At 47.9% G+C, this 25,216-nt stretch overlaps 3 protein-coding genes across 3 annotated transcripts; 1 reads left to right on the top strand and 2 right to left on the bottom strand.

Annotated features, from left to right (window-relative positions):
* Window positions 1–1,280: 1,280 nt before the first annotated feature.
* Window positions 1,281–4,496, top strand: LOC123485437 (keratin, type I cytoskeletal 20-like). Its single transcript, XM_045216350.1, has 3 exons — window positions 1,281–1,703; window positions 2,287–2,369; window positions 4,412–4,496. The coding sequence occupies exons 1-3, from the start codon at window positions 1,281–1,283 to the stop codon at window positions 4,494–4,496; spliced, it is 591 nt and encodes a 196-aa protein (XP_045072285.1).
* Window positions 4,497–10,403: 5,907 nt separating this feature from the next.
* Window positions 10,404–11,006, bottom strand: LOC123485436 (mucin-7-like). Its single transcript, XM_045216349.1, has 2 exons — window positions 10,809–11,006; window positions 10,404–10,718 (listed from the first exon to the last, which is right to left on the bottom strand). The coding sequence occupies exons 1-2, from the start codon at window positions 11,004–11,006 to the stop codon at window positions 10,404–10,406; spliced, it is 513 nt and encodes a 170-aa protein (XP_045072284.1).
* Window positions 11,007–13,952: 2,946 nt separating this feature from the next.
* Window positions 13,953–20,508, bottom strand: LOC121533237 (putative uncharacterized protein DDB_G0290521). The gene is given in 10 exon segments (XM_045216354.1): window positions 13,953–14,253; window positions 14,256–14,325; window positions 14,327–14,521; window positions 15,519–15,682; window positions 17,040–17,179; window positions 18,937–19,000; window positions 19,002–19,059; window positions 19,136–19,216; window positions 19,315–19,380; window positions 20,329–20,508. Coding segments are annotated over 10 exon segments (1,002 nt in total). The 5' UTR covers window positions 20,331–20,508; the 3' UTR covers window positions 13,953–14,091.
* Window positions 20,509–25,216: the final 4,708 nt, after the last annotated feature.

Here is a 25,216-nt window from a genome sequence, read left to right as displayed (position 1 = left end):
CACGGGTGGGGGAGGCCTCGAGCTGTGCAATGCGCACAAGGGGGTCGGCGAGGACAACACTTCAAAGAAACCTATCTTTGATATGTGCATTTAAACGATTCGTTCCCTTCGACGCTTCATGCAAATGTAGTTATGCTTCATTTGATGACTTTCGCTGTGATGAACAACAACAAGAACATCCAACCGCTTTGCTCCGGGTAAAGAAATGCAACCGGGCCACTTATTTTTTTTGCACACAGCTGCAGGCAACGTGAATGCGCTGGCTGCAAACCGTGGGAGCGCGAAAGGAGAGATCTCTCCCCACTGTGGGTGGAATCGAAGAAGGAATTTGTCCCGAAGGGTATCTCCTCTATTCTGTGTATTTTATTTTATTAATTTGGGACGATAAAATCTGTTGGAATCGGTCAGCAAAAAGTGTAAAAGAGATCATCAGGGGGCATCTTGATAGGGTTACATAAATTCAAGTGTGGCTTGCATTGAATCACTTTCTGTGCCATGGAGGCCGGTTCAAACCAGGCATCTGTTATTACATTGGAGTTAAATCAACAATCAATCATGAACTGTCATGTTCATCACCTACACACACGGGCACACCAAATGGTACACACACACACACACACACACACACACACACACACACACACACACACACCAAAGATGCAGAATAATGATTTTCCCTCAATGAGAACCGCCCTAATGGACCATTATGTAAAAGTCATAGAAAAACACTTGTGGATACGTCCCAAATAGCACCATATTCCTACATAGTGCACTGCTTTTCCCCCAGAGCCCTGTGGGTGTCATGCGTGCAGTGCCACGCCCTTAGTCACGTGACAGTCACATTAATACACAGTTCACCTCCCTGTTCCTTCAGCTCCACCCAAAAGATCATGGAACATTGGCCTGGGGCTGGGGAGTTCGGCTACCAGTAGCAATTGCGCTTTACAGGGGCGTGGAGAGCGAGCCAGTCCCGCTATATATATATCCATCACTTATTGCGCAGGATATTAACACTTGAAGCGCGGTGACAGAAGCCGCGGTCACAGGCTCGCTCAGCGTCTTCAGACTCTCGCAACCTCAGCAGCAGCAGCAGCGGTAGAGGACAGAAGACCGAAAGATAGGAAGTGTCTTTCTCTCGGTAGTCATTGTTAGTAGTCGTGATCCATGAGTCTGTCCGGGAAGCAGCGGTTCTCCGCTAACTCTTTCTCCGGGTTCGGGAGCCGGAAGATGGCCTTGTCCTCCTCCGGGGGTCGTCAATACGCTCCAGTTTCGGGGGCAGAATGGGGATAGGGGCCGGGGGCGGAGGCGCTAGTCTCGGCTTCGGGAACGGCTTTGGAGCCGGTGGAGGTAGTGGAGGAGGAGGGTTCAGGATGTCATCCTCCAGCCACATGGCCGGTCTGGGGAGTGGGATGAGCTCCGGTGGCGGCGGCAGTGGGATGAGCTCCGGTGGCGGTGGTGGCGGCGAAGGAGGAGGTTTCGGATTCGGTGGAGGTGTTGGGGACAAGTCCCTCGGGTTCGCCGGTAACGAGAAGCAGCACATGCACAACCTGAACGACCGCCTGGCAACCTACATGGAGAAGGTTCGCCAGCTGGAGGCCACCAACCACCAGCTGGAGGAGAAGCTGAAGACTTTCACCTTCAACAAGGTCGAGGCGCACGACCTGACCATCTACAACGCAACACTCAAACCACTCAAGGAGCAGGTAGGCTTTAAAACTATCTCTCTCCGTCTCTCTCCCCTCTCTCTTAGCGCGCTTGCCATTTGTACAAGTTGTGCGTAAAAGCGCACAAGAACTAGCCCACTGGGCACACACTGGTTCAATCAACTTTTGTTTCCACGTCATTTCAATGAAATTACGTTGAACCAACGTGGGACAGACGTTGAATTGACATACAGTATGTGCCCACTGCGAAATGTTTTGGGATGTTTTTTTCCCAAAAATAATATCCAGTATTGTAGATGATCTTATCTATATTTGATATAGTCATATATGTTTGAGTACATTATGGGTACGTTATTGAGTACATTATGATATAGTCATATATGTTTGAGTACATTATGGGTATGTTATTGAGTACATTATGATATAGTCATATATGTTTGAGTACATTATGGGTACGTTATTGAGTAACAAAATGTCCCCAGTTGGTCAAATGTTTGTTCGTTTACTATTCTTGTGGGGACTTCTGGTCCCCACAAGAATAGTTAAACATGTGCATACACACAAACACACACACACACACACACACACACACACTGTGGCTGACTCCTGTCTCTGTCTGCAGCTCATGGGTTTCCTGATACAGAACACTCAGATTGCTGTGGAGATAGACAATGCCAAGCTGACTGCTGACGACTTCAGAGTCAAGTAGGATGGATGGATGGATAGTTATGGATGTATGAATGGATGAATGGATGAATTAATTAATTAATTAATGTATCTTTACACACCACTCCCACACAGTTGTAACCTATAGAATGAATCAAAAATAAATACACTATGTCTCAATGAAGTAGATACCAATAAAGGAAATAATTCAATCAGCTGTATCCTATAGATGGTCCAGTCAACTCTATTCATGACTTCATACTGATCTTCTCCTATAGCCCCAGTCTATTGGACAATTTGTCGTCAGGAAATGGCAAATACGTGAATTAGAAGACACAGCTGTTAGCCTGGAACCCAGTGTGTTTGTGCTAACGTTCCACTCCTTTTTACTACGTGTCACATTCCAAACATGGAGTGGCAAGGAGTGGAACGATAGCACAAACAGACAGTTAACCCAGGCTAACAGCTGTGCTTGGGAGATTAAATGCTCACTGTTATCATAGGCTACTTCTATAGGGACTTTGTTGTAGTTGTAACCCAGCTGATTTCTTAATTATCTATCACTCTCAGATTACAAAACATACACTATATATACAAACGTATGTGGACACCCCTTAATATTAGTGGATTAGGCTATTTCAGCCACACTTGTTGCTGACAGGTGTATAAAATCGAGCACACAGCCATGCAATCTCCATAGACAAACATTGGCAATAGAATGGCCCCTTACGAAGAGCTCAGTGACTTTCAACGTGGCACTGTCAGAGGATGCCATCTTTCCGAACATCTCAGTTCGTCAAATTTCTACTCCTTCTAGTGCTGCCCCGGCCAACTGTAGGGTGCTGCTACTGTGAAGTGGAAACGCCTAGAAGCAACAACGCTCGGGCCGCGGGGTAGCACAAAGCTCAGAACAGGACCGCCAAGTGCTGAAGCGCCAGAGCATGTAAAAATCGCCTGTCCCGGGTTGCAACACTCACACTGAGTTCCAAGCTGCCTCCGGAAGCAACGCCAGCACAATAACTGTTCGCCAGCAGCTTCATGAAATGGGTTTGCATGGCCGAGCAGCCGCACACAAGCCTAAGATCACCATTCGCATTGGCAAAGTCGGCTGGAATGGTGCAAAAACTCGCCCCCATTGGACTCTGAAGCAGTGGAAACACATTCTCTGGAGTGATGAATCACACTTCACCAGTTTTAGTGAAGGGAAATCTCAACGCAACAGCATACAAATACATTCTAAACGATTCTGTGCTTCCAACTAGGTGGCAACAGTTTGAGGAAGACCCTTTCTGTTTCAGCATGACAATGCCCCCCATGCACAAAGCGAGGTCCATACAGAAATGGGTTGTCGAGACGGGTGTGGAAGAAACCTGACTGCCTGCACAGAGCCCTGACCTGAACCCCATCACGAACACCTTTGGGATGAATTGGAACGCGACCGAGAGCCAGTCCTAATCGCCCAACATCAGTGCCCAACCTCACTAATGTTCTCTTGTGGCTGAACGAAGCAAGTCCCCGCAGCAATGTTCCAACATCTAGTGGAAAGCCTTCCCAGAAGAGAGAGGAGGCTGTTATTACAGCAAAAGGGGGGACCAACTCTATATGAATGCCTATGGTTTTGGAATGAGATGTTCGCCAAGCACGTGTCCACATACTTTTAGGCCATGTAGTGTATATTTCTTATAACAAAAACCATGGCAGTTATCGAAGTTTTCCTGGTCCGGTGTTGAAATCATATCACTAGATTGGATTCTGTTTCTATGGTTGAAATGCTCACTGTGTGTAGCGTGTAGGCTATGAAATAGTACTATTGGGCCTTATCTTGCAGTTATCAATCAATCAATTAATCAATCAATCAATCTCAGTCATTTCTTAAAGCCCTTTTTACATCAGCAGCTGTCACAAAGTGATTTACAGACACCCAGCCTAAAACCCCAAAGAGCTAACGGATTCTCACCCGCCTCTCTGGGCCTGTTCAGGAGAACGCTACAAGACGCTCTGATAGAAATGTATGGTGTAGAACAGAAATGATTCTGTCACACTGAATATGGTGTCGCCTCTATTCACTGTATCTCTGCCAGATGGGAGAATGAGAAGTCTTTGCGCCAGTGTGTGGAGGGGGGACATCGGGGTCTGGAGGGAACCTGCAGCGGGAGTTTGAGATGAACATCACAGCCATGATGCAGTGACCTGCAGGGGTACGAGGAAGGAACGGCTCCCCATGACGAAGAGCCATGAAGAGGTGAAGGCCCACCTGTCTTTTTCTCTTTTTCTCTGTTTCTCTCTCTGTCTATTTCTCTCCTCTGTGTATCTCTTAGTTCTTTCTCTCTCACCCTCTGGACCCCTAACCCTTGACCCCTAACCCTCTGACCCCTAACCCTCCACCTAACCCTCTGACCCCAACCCTCTGACCCAACCTCTGACCCCTAACCCCCTGACCCCTAACCCCCTGAGCTGTGACCTCTCTAGGAGCTGTTGTCCATGCGTGGGGGGATGAGCGGCCAGGTGAAGGTGGATGTCCAGGCTGCTAAGAGCCAGGACTTGTCTCTGATGCTGGCTGAAGTCAGGTCGGAGTGGGCGAGTCGGCCGTGGAGAAAAACCCGCAGACAGGCCGAGGCCTGGTACACCAAACAGGGTCTGTTACCACGCCAACGCAGGCACTACCACAGGCCAACGTTAAAAACATGTATCAGAGGTGCTGTATGTGTGTGTGTGACATGTCTGTGTGTGTGTGTGTGTGACGTGGTCTCTGTGTGTGTGTGACGTGGCTCTGTGTGTGTGTGTGTGTGTGTGTGTCTGTGTGTGTGTGTTTGTGTGTGTGTGTGTATGACGTAGCCTCTGTGTGTGTGTGTGACGTGTCTCTGTGTGTGTGTGTGTGTGTGTGTGGACAGGTGGAGATGAAGCAGGCAGAGTCAGCGGCGGTGACTGAGACGACCACTAGGACCACGCTCAGAGATGACAGAGTTACGGGAACCGCTACCGGTGACCCTACAGATGGAATACGGGGTCTACGATGGGGGGTGAGTCACACACACACACACACACACACACGACACACACACACACACACACACACAACACACTTCAGTCCCATTCAAAATCCTATTTTCCCCAAACCCCTAACCCCAAACCCGTACTCTTACCCTAACCCTAACTCCTAGCTGCTTAACCCCAAACCTAATTCTAACCCTAACCCCTAACCCTAACCCTAGGCTCCTAACCCTAGCTCCTAACCCCAAACCTAATTCTAACCATAACACTAATTCTAACCTTAACCCTAAACCCCCTAGGAAATGCATTTGACCTTGTAGGGACCAACAAAAATGTCTGGTCCCCACAAGAACACTTAAACACGTCCACACACACACACACACACACACACACACACACACACACACACAATTCAGTCCCATTCAAAATCCTATTTTCCCCAAACCCCCAACCCCTAACCCCTAACCCGTACTCTTACCCTAACCCTAACCCTAGCTCTTAACCCTAAAAACCTAATTCTAACCCTAACCCTAACCCTAGCTCCTAACCCTAAACCTAATTCTAACCATAACACTAATTCTAACCCCAACCCTAAACCCCTAAGAAATAGCATTTGACCTTGTAGGGACCAACAAAATGTCTGGTCCCCACAAGAACACTTAAACACGCTCCACACACACACACACACACACACACACACACACACACATTAATGCCACACACACACACACAGTGTCCCCATTTATACACATCTTCTGTTTCCAATCCCTATCATGCTAAATGTGTGTGTGTGTGTGTGTGTGTGTGTTTTGTGTATCTGTGTGTGTATGTGTCCTTCGTGGTCTCATCTCTTGTGTGTCCCCCCACCCTCCCCATCCTCCAGATGGCAAACCTGGAAGCCAGGCTGGTGGAGGTTCAGTCCCAGTTCCAGCAGCGTCTGTCTGGGTATAGCCGGCAAGGTGATGGGCCTGGGAGGGAGAACTGACCTCCATCAGGGCCAGCACCACTGAGCAGAGACAGGGACTACCAGGTACAAGTAACCATACCTCTAAGTACTGAATCACTGAGCAGAGACAGGGACTACCAGGTACAGCAACTCATACCTCTATACTGAATCACTGAGCAGAGACAGGACTACCAGGTACAGTAATCCATGCCTCTATACTGAATCACTGAGCAGAGACAGGACTACCAGGTGACAGTAACCATATCCTCTATACTGAATCACCCACAAACAGTGATTAGGGATTCAATCCAAGGCGGGTTACAGAGCAGCGATACAGACAGCCCACTAATGCGTTACTTTCCCTAGCATTCACAGAGATCGCATCCATGGTAAGCTCTGCGAATGCCGGCTCAATCGCAAAATACCTCTCCACTTTTCTCCCTCGCTTCCTTTCCCCCCTTCCCTCTCCTCTCTCCCTCTCCCCCTCACTCTCAACCTCCCCCCTCTCACGCCGCTCTCCCAGATCCTTCTGAACATCAAGAGTCGCCTAGGAGATGGAGATCCAACAGTATAAGCATTTGCTGGAGGGGAGCCGGCCTGGGAGGGGGCATGGTCTCTGGAGGAGGGCTGACCTGGGAGGGGGGCATGGTGGTCTCTGGAGGGGCTGACCTGGGGGGGGGGCATGAGTGGATCTCTGGAGGGGCCGGGAGGTTTTCAGGTAAAACTTGATAGTTAGTTAGTTAGGAAACTCCCTCAGCCCATGGCATGAAATGTGAAATACAAAGTTATCGAATCACAGCTCTTATCAAGTACTGAGTACCACAGTATGAGTCATAAAACCCAGAAAATGGTTCCAATAGTTTTTTTCACCATTGATTTTTACATCTGGGATTTTAGAACTACTTTTATATAAAGGGTCTGTGTTTCGTAGGCTTACACTGGCATGACGTTGATAACCGTCAAATCTCTCTCGGCAAAGGTAACTTTTATCAACAATTAGCATGCCAAATGTTTTAGAGTAAATTGAGGCGAATATATTGCTAAAACTCACACTGTCTGAGAGAAATTACACGGCTATGAAAACGCCACCCCAAGGTACAGCGCATTCGAAAAGTATTCAGCCCCTTGATTTTGTTGACGCCACAGCCTTATTCGAAAATTGCTATTAAATTGTTTTTTCCCCCCATCAATCTACACACAGCAATCCCTTAATGACAAAGCAAAAACAGGTTTTTAGACATTTTTGCACAAAAATAAAACATAAAAAACAGCCTCGAGTCTTCTTTGGTATGACGCTACAAGCGTGACACCCTGTATTTGAGGAGTTTCTCCCATTCTTCTCTGCAGAGCCTCTAGCTCTGTCAGGTTGGATGGGGAGCTGTTGCTGCACAGCTATTTTCAGGTCTCTCCAGAGATGTTCGATCGGGTTCAAGTCTGGGTTCTGGCTGGGCCACTCAAGGACATAGAGACTTATCCCGAAGCACCTGTGGTTGGCTGTGTGCTTAGGTCGTGTCCTGTTGGAAGGTGAACATTCCCCAGTCTGAGGTCCTGAGCGCTCTGGAGCAGGTTTTCATAAGGATCTCCTTTTGCTCCGCCTCATCTTTCCCCGATTGATATCTCCCATCCCTGCCGTGGAAAAATATCCCCACACATGACGCTGCCACTACCATGCTTCACCGTAGGGATGGTGCCAGGTTTCCCAGACGTGATGCTTGGCATTCAGGCCAAAGAGTTCAATCGAGGTTTCATCAGACGAGATCTTGTTTGTCATGTTCTGAGAGTCCTTTAGGTGCCTTTTTGGCAAACCTAAGTGGGCTGTCATATGCTCTTTACTGAGTGAGTGGCTTCCGGCCGGGCCACTTATCATAAAGGCCTGATTGGTGGAGTGCTGCAGAGATGGTAGTCCTTTGGAAGGTTCTCCCATCTCCAGAGAGAGAACTCTGGAGCTCTATCAGAGTGACCATCGGGTTCTTGGTCACCTCCCCTGACCAAGGCCCTTCTCTCCCCGATTGGCTCAGTTTGGGACAGTTCTAGGAAGAGTCTTGGTGGTTCCAAACTTCTTCCATTTAAGAATGATGGAGGCCACTGTGTTCTTTGGGACCTTCAATGCTGCAGAAATGTTTTGGTACCCTTCCCAAGATCTGTGCCCCAACACAGTCCTGAATAACCGGAGCTCTACGGACACCTCCTTCGACCTCATGGTGTTTTAAGGACATGCACTGTCAACTGTGGGACCTTATATAACAGTGTGCCTTTCCAAATCATGTCCAATCAATTGAATTTACCGCAGGTGGATTCCAATCAAGTTGTAGAAACATCTCAAGGATGATCAATGGAAACAGGGATGCACTTGAGCTCAATTTCGAGTCTCATAGCAAAGCGGTCTGAATACTTATGTAAAATAAAGTATAAATAAGGTTTTTTATTTGTAATAAATTCGCAAACATTTCTACAAACCTGTTTTCACTTTGTCATTATGGGGTATTGTGTGTAGATTGATGAGGAAAATATTTATTTAACCAATTTTAGAATAAGGCTGTAATGTAATCAAAATGTGGAAAAAAGGGAAGGAGACTGAATACTTTCCCAATGCACTGTAAGACCACACCAAACACCCACTTCGTTTGAAGTGTTTGTAAAATTCACACGATGTGAAAAATGAATGGCGGAAAAAATCATTGGAAGCATTTCCGTGTTTTTGGGTAATATGACGCCCCCACTGTGACGGACTACTGCTTTATATCTAAATGTTTTAAACGCCTTATTAACATGTGCTATCTATGTACTCAGGTAAGACTGTTGTGACCAGAACCATTGTGTCGGAGGGGAAATCATCGGGAGGGGAGTAGTAGGAGGGGTGGAGATTGGAGGAAGTTCCATGTTGATGCTCCACTAGCTCTTCCTCCAGCAGTTCTGGGGGCGGGGCAGCCATGATGTCATCAGGAGGCCCCGCGAATGGTGTCCGGGGGGGGGATCAGCCACGGTGTCATCAGGAGGCGCGGCACGGCGCAAACAGGGAGGAGGCATGGTGCAAGGAGGAGGCACGGTAGCCATCAGGAGGAGGCACGGCGCAAACAGGAGGAGAGGCACGGCGCAAACAGGGAGGAGGCACTGCGCCATCAGGAGGAGGCACGGCGCCATCAGAAGGAGTGGGCACGGCGCAAACAGGAGGAGTGCACTGCGCCATCAGGGAGGAGGCACGGCGCCATCAGGAGGCAGCATTGCGCCACCAGGAGGAGGCACGGTGTCCGGCAGAGGTTCCACGAAGCGATGTCCGGGGGGGGGAGCAAGCCATGGAGGGAGGCATGGTGATACTAAGACCACTGTCACAGAGGTCTCCTCTAGCAGTTCAGGAGGAGGTGCAGCCATGGAGGGAGGCACAGCCGGTGCAACTCACGGTGTATCAGCAGGCGGCACGGGCACCATCAGGAGGCGGCACGGGCGGTCATCAGCAGGCGGCACGGCACCATCAGGAGGCGGCACGATGGCGCCATCAGAGAGGCAGCACGGGCGCCATCAGGAGGCGGCACGGGCGCCATCAGGAGGCGGCACGGGCGTTATCAGGAGGCGATGGCGCCGTCAGCTGGCAGCACGGCGCTATCAGTAGGCGGCACGGCGCCATCAGGAGGTGGTATGGCCCATCAGCTGGCAGCACGGTAGTCATCAGCAGGCGGCACTGGCGCCATCAGGGTAGGCGGCACGGCGCCATCAGGAGGCGGCACGGCGCCATCAGCAGGCGGCACGGCACCATCAGGAGGCGGTCACGGGCGCCATCAGGAGGCGGTACGGCATCATCAGGAGGCGGGTATGGCGTCATCAGGAAGCAGCACGCCGTCATCAGGAGGCGGCACGGCATCATCAGGAGGCGGTAATGGCATCATCAGGAGGTGAGCGGTATGGCATAGGAAGTGGCACGGCATCATCAGGAGGCGTCGGCGATAGTGTTGGTGGGGGGAGCAGCCACGGTGTCATCAGGACCAGCCACGGTGTCATCAGGACCAGCCACGGTGTCATAAGGACCAGCCACGGTGCCATCAGGACCAGCCACGGTGTCATCAGGACCAGCCACGGTGTCATCAGGACCAGCCACGGTGTCATCAGGACCAGCCACGGTGTCATCAGGACCAGCCACGGTGTCACTCAGGACCAGCCACGGTGTCATCAGGACCAGCCACGGTGTCATTAGGACCAGCCACGGTGTCATCAGGACCAGCCACGGTGTCATCAGGACCAGCCACGGTGTCATCAGGACCAGCCACGGTGTCATCAGGACCAGCCACGGTGTCATCAGGACCAGCCACGGTGTCATCAGGACCAGCCACTGTGTCATCGGGACCAGCCACGGTGTCAATCAGGACCAGCCACGGTTCATCAGGACCAGCCACTGTGTCATCAGGAGGTGCCGCGATGGTGTCGGTGGGGGAGAAGCCACGTGGCACCAGGACCAGCCACTGTGGGCACCAGGGGACCAGCCACGGTGTCATCAGGAGGACCCGAAATGGTGTCCGGGCGGGGAAGCAACCATGATGTCATCAGGAGGCCCTGCAATGGTGTCCGAGGGGAGCAGCCATGATGTCATCAGGAGGCCCTGCAATGGTGTCCGGCGGGGGAGCAGCCATGATGTCATCAGGAGGCCCTGCAATGGTGTCCGGCGGGGGAGCAGCCATGGAGGGAGGCACAGCTACAGTATCATCAGGAGGCGGCACTGTGTCCAGCGGAGGTTCCACGATAGATGTCATCGGGCGCCGGCAGACCTCCAGCTTCTCGACCAGCCTCCACCATGGAAGGTGAACATAGAGATATAATAACTAGACCAGCTCCTCCACCATGGAAGGTGAACATAGAGATGATAATAACTAGACCAGCTCCTCCACCATGGAAGGTGAACATAGAGATATAATAACTAGACCAGCTCCTCCACCATGGAAGGTGAACATAGAGATATAATCATTAGACCAGCTCCACCATGGAAGGTGAACATAGAGATATAATCATTAGACCAGCTCCACCATGGAAGGTGAACATAGAGATATAATCATTAGACCAGCTCCACCATGGAAGGTGAACATAGAGATATAATCACTAGACCAGCTCCACCATGGAAGGTGAACATAGAGATATAATCATTAGACCAGCTCCACCATGGAAGGTGAACATAGATATATAATCACTAGACCAGCTCCACCATGGAAGTTACAACATTGAAACAAAAATTTTGTTACTTCAATGTCTTTTTTTTTCTCTCTCTTTCTCTCTTCTCTCTCACACTCTCCTCCAGGTAAAGTCTCTACCGGTGATATTACCATAGTTCCCATATAGTGATTTCTCTGATCCACGCCACAACACTCTCCAGGACCACGAAACCCCCTACCCCCTACCTCCCCTACCCCCCAAACACACGCTCACACACACACACGCTCACACACACACACACACAGCACCCACCCCCTCCCAACACATCCCCAGGAAGGTAACACCCGGCCCTGACCACGACCTGTGATGGTGTCAATACTGAAACACACTGCTAACACACAGCTCCCTGACAGAACACACACAGTCCACCTTCTGACCCGAACATCATGACGTGTAGCCTATCTCTCTTCTGTTTTAATAAAACCCAACCCCTACACTGAGATGGTGTTTTCTTTGTGTTTTACTGAGTATTTTATTGTTTAAGATTACGCTAAATTGATCATGTGTTAGTCAAAGGATTATGATCTATGATACATTTAGTCTTTTAGACGATAGGTAGGGGCCTGATCTTAGATCAGCACTCCTACTCTGAGCTACTTTATGAATACCAGGGCCCAGGAGTAGAGCTGTAATCTGGGGCCGGGAAACTACTCTGAGCTACTTTAAGAATACCAGGGCCCAGGAGAGAGCTGTAATCTGGGGCCGGGAAACTACTCTGAGGTACTTTATGAATACCAGGGCCCAGGAGTAGAGCTGTAATCTGGGGCCGAAACTACTCTGAGGTACTTTATGAAACCAGGGCCCAGGAGTAGAGCTGTAATCTGGGGCCGGAAACTACTCTGAGCTACTTTTGAATACCAGGGCCCAGGAGTAGAGCTGTAATCTGGGGCCGGGAAACTCATTTTTGTGGGCTGTTTTCGCAGATTAGATTAATCCAGGAGTAGGTTTAATCCTGACTAGGGTTAATTGAGTCAAAATGTGGTTGAATGAACATCGACTGACCTCAAGACTACATGCTCCCTCCTGATCTGTGACTTTACATTTATAAACTGGTGTCCCAGACAAAGATTAAACCTAGTCCTTGATTAAACACCAATCTCCAAAAAGGGTGTTTTAGTCCAGGACTAGGTTTAATCTGGGTCTGGGAATCATTGAAGACAAGTCTATGAAGCCATGTACGTTTATGAACTCTGGTTTAGTGAAGTCCAAAGCCACACAATAATAATTACATGACTCAGTATGTTTGTTTTAGTGTTTTATTGCGCCATCCTCAGGATTTGACAGATATCACAACCACACTAACAGAAACCCTCTCAGGTACAACTACAGATTAAACATCAGTCAATCACTTTTAATTGTTACATTTCTACTATTTTAATAATGATACAAGTTAAGCATTCTCACACACACCATAGAATCATATAGACACCATGGTGAGTAATTACACACTACCGACTGATATCAAGCTGAATGTAAAGGCGGCTCAGCAAACTACACAGAATAAATGTATAAATCATTACAGATAAATACATAATTGAGACGACAATGAGTCTAGTCCGTGGGACAGAAATAAATCAGTCTATCTGTAAACAATAAATAATGATACAGGAGAATAAAGCTCCATACTGCTAGGCAGCACTGCCATTGGCCAGGGTTAGATCTACAGCACTGCCATTGGCCAGGGTTAGATCTACAGCACTGCCATTGGCCAGGGTTAGATCTACAGCACTGCCATTGGCCAGGGTTAGATCTACAGCACTGCCATTGGCCAGGGTTAGATCTACAGCACTGCCATTGGCCAGGGTTAGATCTACAGCACTGCTATTGGCCAGGGTTAGATCTACAGCACTGCCATTGGCCAGGGTTAGATCTACAGCACTGCCATTGGCCAGGTTAGATCTACAGCACTGCCATTGGCCAGGGTTAGATCTACAGCACTGCCATTGGCCAGATCTACAGCACTGCCATTGGCCAGGGTTAGATCTACAGCACTGCCATTAGCCAGGGTTAGATCTACAGCACTACCATTGGCCAGGGTTAGATCTACAGCACGCCATTGGCCAGGGTTAGATCTACAATACTGTTGTTCTATCATATTGTCTTCTGTTCTACCATCTACAACTATATAGTCTGGTCTCATTTCATCCTATAGGTTCTCCTTCTTTGGTCGTCTGTTAATTAACTGGCTATCAGCATCTACTGCAGCAGTATCCTTAACACCAACTATCAAACCAACACAGTTCTTATGCAGGGCTAACATTTCATTATGGAAGGAGGGATATGGTAAGCAGATCCAAGAGCGTTGTTGATTTGTTGATTGATTAATTAATTTATATGATACATAAATAACAGGTCATCTGAATGTGGTAACATGGAGAGGAGGTCAGCTGAGCGTGGTAACATGGAGAGGGAGGTCAGCTGAGCGTGGTAACATGGAGAGCAGGTCAGCAGCAGGTGAATAAATCTATTATGTAGTAACACTCACCTGACACCAGTAGGGGTGGTGGTGTATTACAGTAAATACTGAGGCAAGGGCCCAATCCCAAATGGACTTCTAACTGAATGAGCTCCATCACCACAGCACCCCTCCATACCCCTCTACTGTTCAGGGCCATATATAATATTCTAGGGCTAGGCCAGGTTGAGGTTAGTGGGGCCGTCTACAGAGTTAACAGAGGGGGTGTCCTCCAGGGAGGCCTCTACAGTGTTGTTCCAGGGGTTGTCCGCCTGGGGGTCAGAGCTGTTGGCCGAGGGGGTCTCCCCGACCACTGGGCTCTGAGACGGGGTCACCACCTCGGGGGGCCTGGGAGGGGGGTTGGTGGCCGGTTGGCGGGGAGATCTGAGGGGGAGTCAGAGATGGTGCTGGGGGTTGTGTGTGGCGTTGGGTGTGTGTGCCGGGTGTGTGTGTGGCGTTGGGTGTGTTTGTGGCGTTGGGTGTGTGTAGGCGGGTGTGTGCGTGGGGGTAGGTGTGTGTGGTGGGGTTGGTTCCTGGGGGTCAGGAGCAGACGGCTCTCCCTCAGCTACGACACACCTCGTGTGTCTGTTCAGCAGCTTCAGAGGACTGGAGAGAAACACAGGACAGAATCAATACTGACAGAGAGAGAGAGAGGGGGGTGTTCACATAGGAAGTGGGATAGATAGAGAGAGAGAGAGAGAGAGAAAAGAGAGAGGGGGTCACATAGGAAGTGGGATAGAGAGAGAGAGGGACAGAGACAGAGAGAGTGAGAGAGAGAGAGAGAGAGAGAGAGAGAGAGAGAGAGAGAGAGAGAGAGAGAGAGAGAGAGAGAGAGAGAGAGAGAGAGGTGGAAAGCAGAGAGAGAGAGAGAGAGGTGGAAAGCGAGAGAGAGAGAGAGAGAGAGAGAGAGAGAGAGAGAGAGAGAGAGAGGAGGAGGGGTGTGTGTGTATTTCTGAGATCAGAATGTGTGTGTGTATCTGAGATTAGATTAGGCCTACCTGTCGTAACCCACTCCGTAGTGGTAGGTGGGGTTGTAATCAGCCTGGAACCTGACCTACCTGTCGTAACCCGAATTCCGTAGTGGTAGGTGGGGTTGTAATCAGCCTGGAACCTGACCTACCTGTCGTAACCCACTCCGTAGTGGTAGGTGGGGTTGTAATCAGCCTGGACCCTGACCTACCTGTCGTGAACCCACTACGTAGTGGAGGCCGTTGTGGTTGTAATCAGCCTGGACCCCGACCTACCTGTCGTAACCCACTCCATAGTGGTAGGTGGGGTTGTAATCAGCCTGGACCCTGACCTACCTGTCGTAACCCACTACGTAGTGGTAGGTGGGGTTGTAATCAGCCTGGACTCTGACCTACCTGTCGTAAACCCACTCCGTAGTGGTAGGTGGGGTTGTAATCAGCCTGGACCCTGACCTACCTGCGTAACCCACTCCGTAGTGGTAGGTGAGGTTGTAATCAGCCTGGACTCTGACCTACCTGTCGTAACCCACTCCGTAGTGGTAGGTGTGGTTGTATCAGCCTGGACCCTGAACTACCTGTCGTAACCCACTCCGTAGTGGTAGGTGTGGTTGTAATCAGCCTGGACTCTGACCTACCTGTCGCAACCCACTCCGTAGTGGTAGGTGTGGTTGTAATCAGCCTGGACCCTGGTCAGCTCCTTGGTCAGTAGGTGAGCATGAAGCCTGGAGGTCACTGATAACATCCAGCCTCCGTAGCTACGCACGTACACATCCATAGAGGGCATCTCCGTAAAGTAGAGCTAGAGAGAAACATTACAACAACAATAACACATTATAACATCACTGATAACTTCCAGCCTCCATAGCTACGCACCTACACTTCCATAGAGAGGGGGTAATCTGATCCTAGATCAGTTCACACAGACATAATGACATGGCACAATTCCATAGGGGGGGGGTAATCTGATCCTAGATCACTTCACACAGACATAATGACATGGCACAATTCCATAGGGGGGGGTAATCTGATCCTAGATCACTTCACACAGACATAATGACATGGCACAATTCCATAGGGGGGGGGTAATCTGATCCTAGATCAGTTCACACAGACATAATGACATGGCACAATTCCATAGAATTCAAGTCATTATCCCCTCAGAAAGAAAGAACTCTAGAACATTAGAACAACAGAAGGTGTCTAAAGTGTTCCACAGGGATGCTGGCCCATGATGATTCCAATGCTTCCCATTCTTGATACACACGGGATACTGTTGAGCGTGAAAAACCCAGCAGCGTTGCAATTCTTGACACAAACCGGCGAGCCTGGCACCTACTACCATACCCCGTTTCAAAGACACTTAAATATTTTGTCTTGCCAATTCACCCTCTGAATGGCACACGACACAATCCATGTCTCAATTGTCTCAAGGCTTAAAAAAATCCTTCTGTAACCGGTCTCCTCCCCTTCATCTACACTGATTGAAGTGGATTTAACAAGTGACATCAATAATGGATCATAGCTTTCACCTGGTCAGTCTATGTCATGGAAAGAGCAGGTGTTCTTAATGTTTTGTCCACTCAGTGTAGGTACACTATATGTCCAAAAGTTTGTGGACACCTGCTCCTCGAACATCTCATTCCAAAATCATGGGCATTAATATGGAGTTGGTCCCCCTTTGCTGCTATAACAGCCTCCACTCTTCTGGGGAAGGCTTTCCGCATAGATGTTGGAACATTGTTGCGGGGACTTGCTTCCATTCAGCCACAAGAGCATTAGTGAGGTCGAATCCACTAATTTGAAGGGGTGTCCTCATAGATAGTGTATGTAGAGAAGCAGACAAGCACCTGTGAGCACCTTCTCATATCCATAGCTGTACAGCAGAAGAGAACATCTTGATTCATCATCTGTTGACAATATCACTGGAGTCAAGTATGTGTAGCTCAGTTGGTAAGAGTGTGAGCTAGGAACGCCAAGTTCGTGGGTTCAATTCCCGTAGGGATCACACACTCACATACTAGAAATATATGCACTCACTACTACTGTAAGTGGCATTGGATAAACGCCTCTGCTAAATGGCATACATAATAATACGAATTGTGTGATGTGTTCATTCCACCTATTTCTGATTGGAGGGTTGGGTGGGCCAGGCTCACCTTGTCATTGGTGGGTGTGGGAGGCCTCTCCTGATAGGCTGCTGGAAGCAGGAAGCTGAGGGTGTAGATGGCTGGTTCCCACATCCTGGTCTCCTCAGGGATCCTCACCAGGACTGGAGCAGTCATCTCCATCTGTAGACCTGGGACAGACATGCGTACACACTCATGCATTTAGAGGCATATAGTACAGACACAAACATACACTACCAGTCAAAAGTTTGGACACGCCTACTCATTCAAGGGTTTTTCTTTATTTTTACTATTTTCTACATTGTAGAATAATAGTGAAGACATCAAAACCATGAAATGACACATATGGAATCATGTAGTAACCAAAAAAGTATTTGAGATTCTTCAAAGTAGCCACCCTTTGCCTTGATGACAGCTTTGCACACTCTTGGCATTCTCTCAACCAGCTTCATGAGATAGTCACCTGGAATGCATTTCAATTAACAGGTGTGCCTTCTTAAAAGTTAATTTGTGGAATTTATTTCCTTTGAGCCAATCAGTTGTGTTGTGACAAGGTAGGGGTGGTATACAGAAGATAGCCTTATTTGGTAAAAGACCAAGTCCATATTATGGCAAGAACAGCTCAAATAAGCAAAGAAAAACGACAGTCCATCATTACTTTAAGTCATGAAGGTCAGTCAATCTGGAAAATTTCAAGAACTTGAACGCTTTCTTCCAAGTGCAGTTGCAAAAACCATCAAGCGCTATGATGAAACTGGCTCTCATGAGGACCGCCACAAGAAAAGGAAGACCCAGAGTTACCTCTATTGCAGAGGATAAGTTCATTAGTGTTACCAGCCTCAGAAATTGCAGCCCAAATAAATGCTTCACAGAGTTCAAGTAACAGACACATCTCAACATCAACTGTTCAGAGGAGACCGCATGAATCAGGCCTTTCACGGCCGAATTGCTGCAAAGAAACCACTACTAAAGGACACCAATAAGAAGAGACTTGCTTGGGCCAAGAAACACAAGCAATGGACATTTGACTGGTGGAAATCTGTCCTTTGGTCTGGAGTCCAAATTGGAGATTTTTGGTTCCAACCGCCGGGGCTTTGTGAGACGCGGTGTGGGTGAACGGATGATCTCCGCATGTGTATTTCCCACCGTAAAGCATGGAGGAGGAGGTGTTATGGTGTTGGGGGTGCTTTGCTGGTGACAGTGGCTGTGATTTATTTAGAATTCAAGGCACACTTAACCAGCATGGCTACCAAAGCATTCTGCAGCGATATGCCTTCCCATCTGGTTTGGGCTTAGTGGGACTATCATTTGTTTTTCAACAGGGCAATGACCGAACACACCTCCAGGCTGTGTAAGGGCTATTTTACCAAGAAGGAGAGTAATGGAGTGCTGCATCAGATGACCTGGCCTCCACAATCCCCCCGACCTCAACCCAATTGGAGATGGTTTGGGATGAGTCGGACCGCAGAGTGAAGGAAAAGCAGCCGACAAGTGCTCAGCATATGTGGGAACTCCTTGAAGAAAGTTGGAAAAGCATTCCAGGTGAAGCTGGTTGAGAGAATGCCAAGAGTGTGCAAAGCTGTCATCAAGGCAAAGGGCTATTTGAAGAATCTCAAATATAAAATATATTTTGATTTGTTTAACACTTTTTTGGTTACTACATGATTCCAAATGTTTATTTCATAGTTTTGATGTCTTCGCTATTATTCTACAATGTTGAAAATAGTAAAAATAAAGAAAAACCCTTGAATGAGTAGGTGTGTCCAAACTTTTGACTGGTACTGTAGACAATGCGTTTGTAGACGACATTGTGCTCAAATGTGAAAATTCAGACACACAGGAGATCTCTCTCTCTCTCTCTCTCTCTCTCTCTCTCTCCTCTCTCCCTCTCTCCCTCTCTCCCTCTCTCCCTCCCTCCCTCCCTCACCCCTGTTGTTGGCTCCAGTGATGTATTGGAACAGTCTCCTGAAGGCCATGGCTGCTCCCACCCCCCATGAAGTAGGCCTCCGCATCCGTAGACACCCAACGAGTGGGACTGTAGTGACGGACCGACACACACACACATATTATTGAAGGAGACGTTTTTAACATGTAGGTGCAGGTGTCCGTCTGTGTGTCCACTCACCTCATATTCGTCTGTTTTGCACACCAGCTCATACTCCAGACATTCCTTTGACTCGGAGCAGAAACTGGAGTTGTTGCTGGGGGCTAGAGGACAGGAGACACAATGAGACACTATTAACACATACACACACACACACACACACACACAGTAAAGGTCATTGAAAAGGAGAGGTTGTCTTACCCGACGCCACCTTCAGCACCAACTGAAACCATTAGAGCCAACACCACCAGCCCTGAGAAGAACTCCCTAAGGACACACACACACACACACAGAGTTGTTCATTTTAACTGTCCCTAAGTGTGTGTGTGTGCGTGTGTGAAGGTGCTTTCTGCAGAGGTACAATGGGGCACATTATCCTCTGAGATGGAGAGAGTGAGCAGGGAGGGGTGTGTGTGTGAGAGAGAGAAAGAGAGAGAAATAGGAGAGAGAGAGAATAGGAGAGAGAGATAGGAGGAGAAATAGGAGAGAGAGATAGGAGGAGAAATAGGAGAGAGAGAGAAATAGGAGAGAGAGAGAGATAGGAGGAGAAATAGGAGAGAGAGAGATAGGAGGAGAAATAGGAGAGAGAGAGCTAGATTTTTGCTGCATCATCATACTCTGTACTAGCCACAGCAGCAGAAAATGCTATCTGAGGTCACGGTGGAAAAGATAATGATCTTAATGATCTTAACTAGATCCTTTTCAATCACTGACCTACTGCAGGGCAGAAACAATCCGTTACTCAACAGCTAGCAACCGTTATTTAACGGTTGGAAGCGAGCCAACAGTGGCGTTTCAATGCGGACAACACACTGTGCTTGCCTTTACTGAGCCAGGACCCGGTTAATATTGATGCAGCAGACCGAAACATGAAAGGGGTGGCTCAGAAACACACTCTCTCTCCCTCCCCTCTCTCTCTTTCTACCTTCTCTCTCTCCGTGAGATCGCAAGCAATGCGTCATTTCGTAATTTTGCTGCTCGGGTCAATGTCACACCCACATTACACTTTCTTTCTCATTTTTGGTATACAACTACAAAATGATTTCTAAACCGTACCCATAGAATTACTCTCGTCCCACACACATTTAAGTAAAACAAATAAACCTAACAAAAATGTTCCCATTTGTTTTAAGAAAAAATATATACAATATTTAATACGCACTAGCCCAACATAGTCCACTCAACAGTCACCAAACACGCAGTATGAGAACTCACATTGTGACGACGAGTGTCCTGTCCCGTGTCCGTTATCCGCCGGTGAAATATAACTAGGCTAGGCTACTGCGTGCTTGTGCTTGTGCGTTCTGATGACGATGATAGTCACCCCGTTAGATCAGCAGTGGCTTTATAGTCTGCTGCAGCTCGCGTTGCTTACGAAACCACAGCAAGGTCTGGGCTGGCCCAGTAACGGCCAACCGGAGGGGGTCAGGTGTGTCTGTGTGTGTTAATAATGCAGCAGCGTGGGCATAGCGGCGGGAAGTAGTTTGGGGATGCAGACATTTTTTCGTTGTTGCCTGCACTGAAGACATCTATATTGGTCTAGTAAAGGCCCAGTGCACTACTTTTGTGATTTTTTAAAAACGAAATGCATTTGAGTGTTTACCAGCATTTGTAACTTGAGTCTGATAATTATCTGTACAAAACAGTTAAACTGATAATACTTGTGGAATATAAAAGTACTTGCTTGATATATGTTTTCCAGTTTCTTGAAATACTTTGCAAATGCAACTTATTTTTATGTAAAAATTAAAATGGTCTATTCATTCCTTTTCCGTTTTAGTAGATGCTCTTATCCAGAGCAACTAGTGAGTGCATACATTTCATCACATCATTACAAACCATTTGATGCCTCAATGTACTCAATTACTGTATTGTGCATTGTTTTTCTTCATGGTGAAGGAAAGTCTACAGGTAAAAACCTAGATGACCAGCCTATGTAAACAGCCTACATAAAGTGGTTTGTAAGGATGGTAAATTAATACTGCACAAAAAGTGGTTGTTTTCCATGTTATTTAATCAAGAAAAATATTTAATTTGATGTGGATGTTTTGTGTCTTTGCCCATAACTTTGCACATTTTGATGTAAATGTTTGAGGACAGGGTTTTGTTCTTTCTGTATTCAATTAAAATGACAATCACAGAGAAAGGGACAGAGCAACAACTCTTACAATTCCAACTATTGAATCCTGCAAGATACTGTTCCTAATTATACAACCACCATTTTTTTTGCCCATTGCTACAGATGTCAATATCGGTCCGCTAATACTAGCAAAGGCCCAGTGCACTACTTTTTTGAAAATATATATTTTGAAAAAATCATAAATGTTTCTATTAATATATATTTTTAATTCAGATTTTTCAGGGGGTGCTGAAGCACCACTACTTCCCGCGGCTATGGGCGTGGCCAGGGGCGCCTAGAACAGCATATGCTGGTTTCGGCAAGCAGTTACAGTTTACCCAGACGGACAGCGCCCAAGGAACAGATGACAGCCTGGCAGCGCTTCAGAGTCACTTCTTCAGTGGTAGGCTAACGGTGACGGTTTGGATCACCAGAGTGTCTTCTTCAGTGGTAGGCTAACGGTGACGGTTTGGATCACCAGAGTGTCTTCTTCAGTGGTAGGCTAAAGGTGACTGTTTGAATCGATTTTTCTTTGATATGTTTGGATGTTTTAAATCAAATGCCATCCTTCCTCCCAGATACACCAGTGTAGCATACCTGCGGCTAGCACCACTTTCCCTCTGCACTTTTCTCTGTGTGACTTGGAATGTCCTACCTGTCTTAATTGTCTCCTGTGAGATATATTGGTCCTTCTTTTAAAGCCCAAAGCCTAGTCTTGACCCTGACCCGCAGGTTTGCGTAACAATCTTAAATCTGTTGACATACAGGTGTGTGTGGTAATGTACACTGAGTGCACAAAACATTAAGAACACCTTCCTAATATTGAGTTGCACCCCCTTTTGCCCTCACAACAGCCTCAATTCGTCAGGGCATGGACTCTACAAGGTGTGTAAAGCGTTCCACAGGGATGCTGGCCCATGTTGACTCCAATGCTTCCCACAGTTGTGTCAAGTGAGCTGGATGTCCTTTGGGTGGTGGACCATTCTTGATACACAGGGGAAACTGTTGAGCATGAAAAACCCAGCAGCAGCATTGCAGTTCTTGACACAAACCGGCGACCCTGGCACCTAATACCATACCCTGTTCAAAGGCACTTAAATCTTTTGGCTTAAAATCCTTCTTTAACCTGTCTCCTCCCTTCATCTACACTGATTGAAGTGGATTAAAAAAGTTAAATCAATAAGGGTTCATGGCTTTCACCTGGATTCACCTGCACAGTCTGTCATGGAAAGAGCAAGTGTTCATAATGTTTTGTCCACTCAGTGTATCGATACGCAGGTTATAGATTAGGCTACAGGGTCTCTCACACGTTCCAAATATCAGCTTTTATTTAACCGTGTAACAGCCATCGTACTGTTTGACATTACATCGTTGGTTAGCAGGTTTAGTTTAAAACAGCAGACGCACAACAAACCCTGGAATAGATCCATTCAACTCCTCCCTCAGTGCCACAAATGGCATCCTTTCCCCTATATAGTCCACTACTTAAGGGATAGGGCTCTGGATAGGGTGCCATTTGGGATGTAAATTAGGTATACTTTTGACATGTTGCAACAAATCCACTGATGTACAGTCCATGTATGATCAAGTCTTTTAGAGTTACAGCAGGAAACCTACTTAGAGGCTACTTATCACCTTCATAAGCCATACTTAAGGCCTACGTCATCCCTGCAGAGGATCCATAGCCCAATCCTAGATCAACAGGTCTGTAAGGATTGGATAGTTTCAGATGTAGGATATACAAATACCTGCTGGAAGGGTGTGGCGTTGTGATTGGGTCTGTACGTGTCATATTGGAATAGAATACTGTCAAGATTATGCCTTTATATATGAAGCCCTCATGCACTGCTTATGAAGGTGCTATGTACTGCTTATGAAGCTCTTATATACTGCTTATGAAGGTGCTATGTACTGCTTATGAAGCTCTTATGTACTGCTTATGAAGGTGCTATGTACTGCTTATGAAGGTGCTATGTACTGCTTACGAAGGCGCTATGTACTGCTTATGAAGCTCTTATGTACTGCTTATGAAGGTGCTATGTACGCTTATGAAGCTCTTATGTACTGCTTATGAAGGTGCTATGTACTGCTTATGAAGCTCTTATGTACTGCTTATGAAGGCGCTATGTACTGCTTATGAAGGTGCTATGTACTGCTTATGAAGCACTTATGTACTGCTTATGAAGGTGCTATGTACTGCTTATGAAGGTGCTATGTACTGCTTATGAAGGTGCTATGTACTGCTTATGTTGCCACCACTGATAATAAAATCCTCCTCTCCGTCTCGTCAATATCAATATTTACAAACTCATGATCTGTTCCTCATTTCCCACAAATCATCGGAATTAAATAATGTCAATATTAATAAAGTAAAAGCAACAACAGACTAACTACAGACATCAGTCGCTCAGCAAAAAGCATTTCAGGAAAATCGGAGAAAATCGAATTAAAATTCATCCGCAGTCTCTGATTCTGACATACACAAAGTAAAGTACATCAGTGTCCTTCAATCCCAGTCCTGGAAACCCACAGGGTGTGCAGGGTTTTGTCAAAGGGCTTGATGATTGATGGAACCAGGATGAAAGAAAAGTGAAATATAGAATATCTTGATATACATTTCAACATATGAATCATGTATATTGACAACAACAGAAGATATAGGAGATGGTGGACCTGTCATTATCCTGACCAGGATTCTGGGAACGTTCCCCAAATTCCCACATAGATGCTGCTTTCACTGGGGGTGTCTCTGTTCTCTAGTCCAGGGTGGGACAGTATGACTGGGGGGTGTCTCTGTTCTCTAGTCCAGGGGTGGGACAGTCTACCACTGGGGGTGTCTCTGTTCTCTAGTCCAGGGTGGGACAGTCTACCACTGGGGTGTCTCTGTTCTCTAGTCCAGGGGGTGGGACAGTATGACTGGGGGGTGTCTCTGTTCTCTAGTCCAGGGGTGGGACAGTCTACCACTGGGGGTGTCTCTGTTCTCTAGTCCAGGGGTGGGACAGTATGACTGGGGGTGTCTCTGTTCTCTAGTCCAGGGGTGGGACAGTATGACTGGGGTTGTCTCTGTTCTCTAGTCCAGGGGTGGGACAGTCTACCACTGGGGTTGTCTCTGTTCTCTAGTCCAGGGGTGAGACAGTCTACCACTGGGGGTGTCTCTGTTCTCTAGTCCAGGGGGTGGGACAGTCTACCACTGGGGGTGTCTCTGTTCTCTAGTCCAGGGGTGGGACAGTATGACTGGGGTTGTCTCTGTTCTCTAGTCCAGGGGTGGGACAGTATGACTGGGGGTGTCTCTGTTCTCTAGTCCAGGGGTGGGACAGTCTACCACTGGGGGTGTCTCTGTTCTCTAGTCCAGGGGTGGGACAGTCTACCACTGGGGGTGTCTCTGTTCTCTAGTCCAGGGGGTGGGACAGTATGACTGGGGTTGTCTCTGTTCTCTAGTCCAGGGGTGGGACAGTATGACTGGGGTTGTCTCTGTTCTCTAGTCCAGGGGTGGGACAGTCTACCACTGGGGGTGTCTCTGTTCTCTAGTCCAGGGGTGGGACAGTATGACTGGGGGGTGTCTCTGTTCTCTAGTCCAGGGGTGGGACAGTCTACCACTGGGGGTGTCTCTGTTCTCTAGTCCAGGGGGTGGGACAGTCTACCACTGGGGGTGTCTCTGTTCTCTAGTCCAGGGGTGGGACAGTATGACTGGGGGTGTCTCTGTTCTCTAGTCCGGGGGTGGGACAGTCTACCACTGGGGGTGTCTCTGTTCTCTAGTCCAGGGGTGGGACAGTATGACTGGGGTTGTCTCTGTTCTCTAGTCCAGGGGTGGGACAGTATGACTGGGGGTGTCTCTGTTCTCTGGTCCAGGGGGTGGGACAGTCTACCACTGGGGGTGTCTCTGTTCTCTAGTCCAGGGGTAGGACAGTCTGGACCCTGTCAGGGCTACAGTGGGTGCAACACATCGGATTCCACTAATAAAGTATTTATTGATGACTATGACTA

This window comes from Coregonus clupeaformis, unplaced genomic scaffold, assembly GCF_020615455.1.
Source record: "Coregonus clupeaformis isolate EN_2021a unplaced genomic scaffold, ASM2061545v1 scaf0689, whole genome shotgun sequence".
Lineage (NCBI taxonomy): Eukaryota > Metazoa > Chordata > Actinopteri > Salmoniformes > Salmonidae > Coregonus > Coregonus clupeaformis.
Note: the sequence above shows the minus strand (reverse complement) of the source record. Positions and strands in the feature narration are given on the sequence as shown.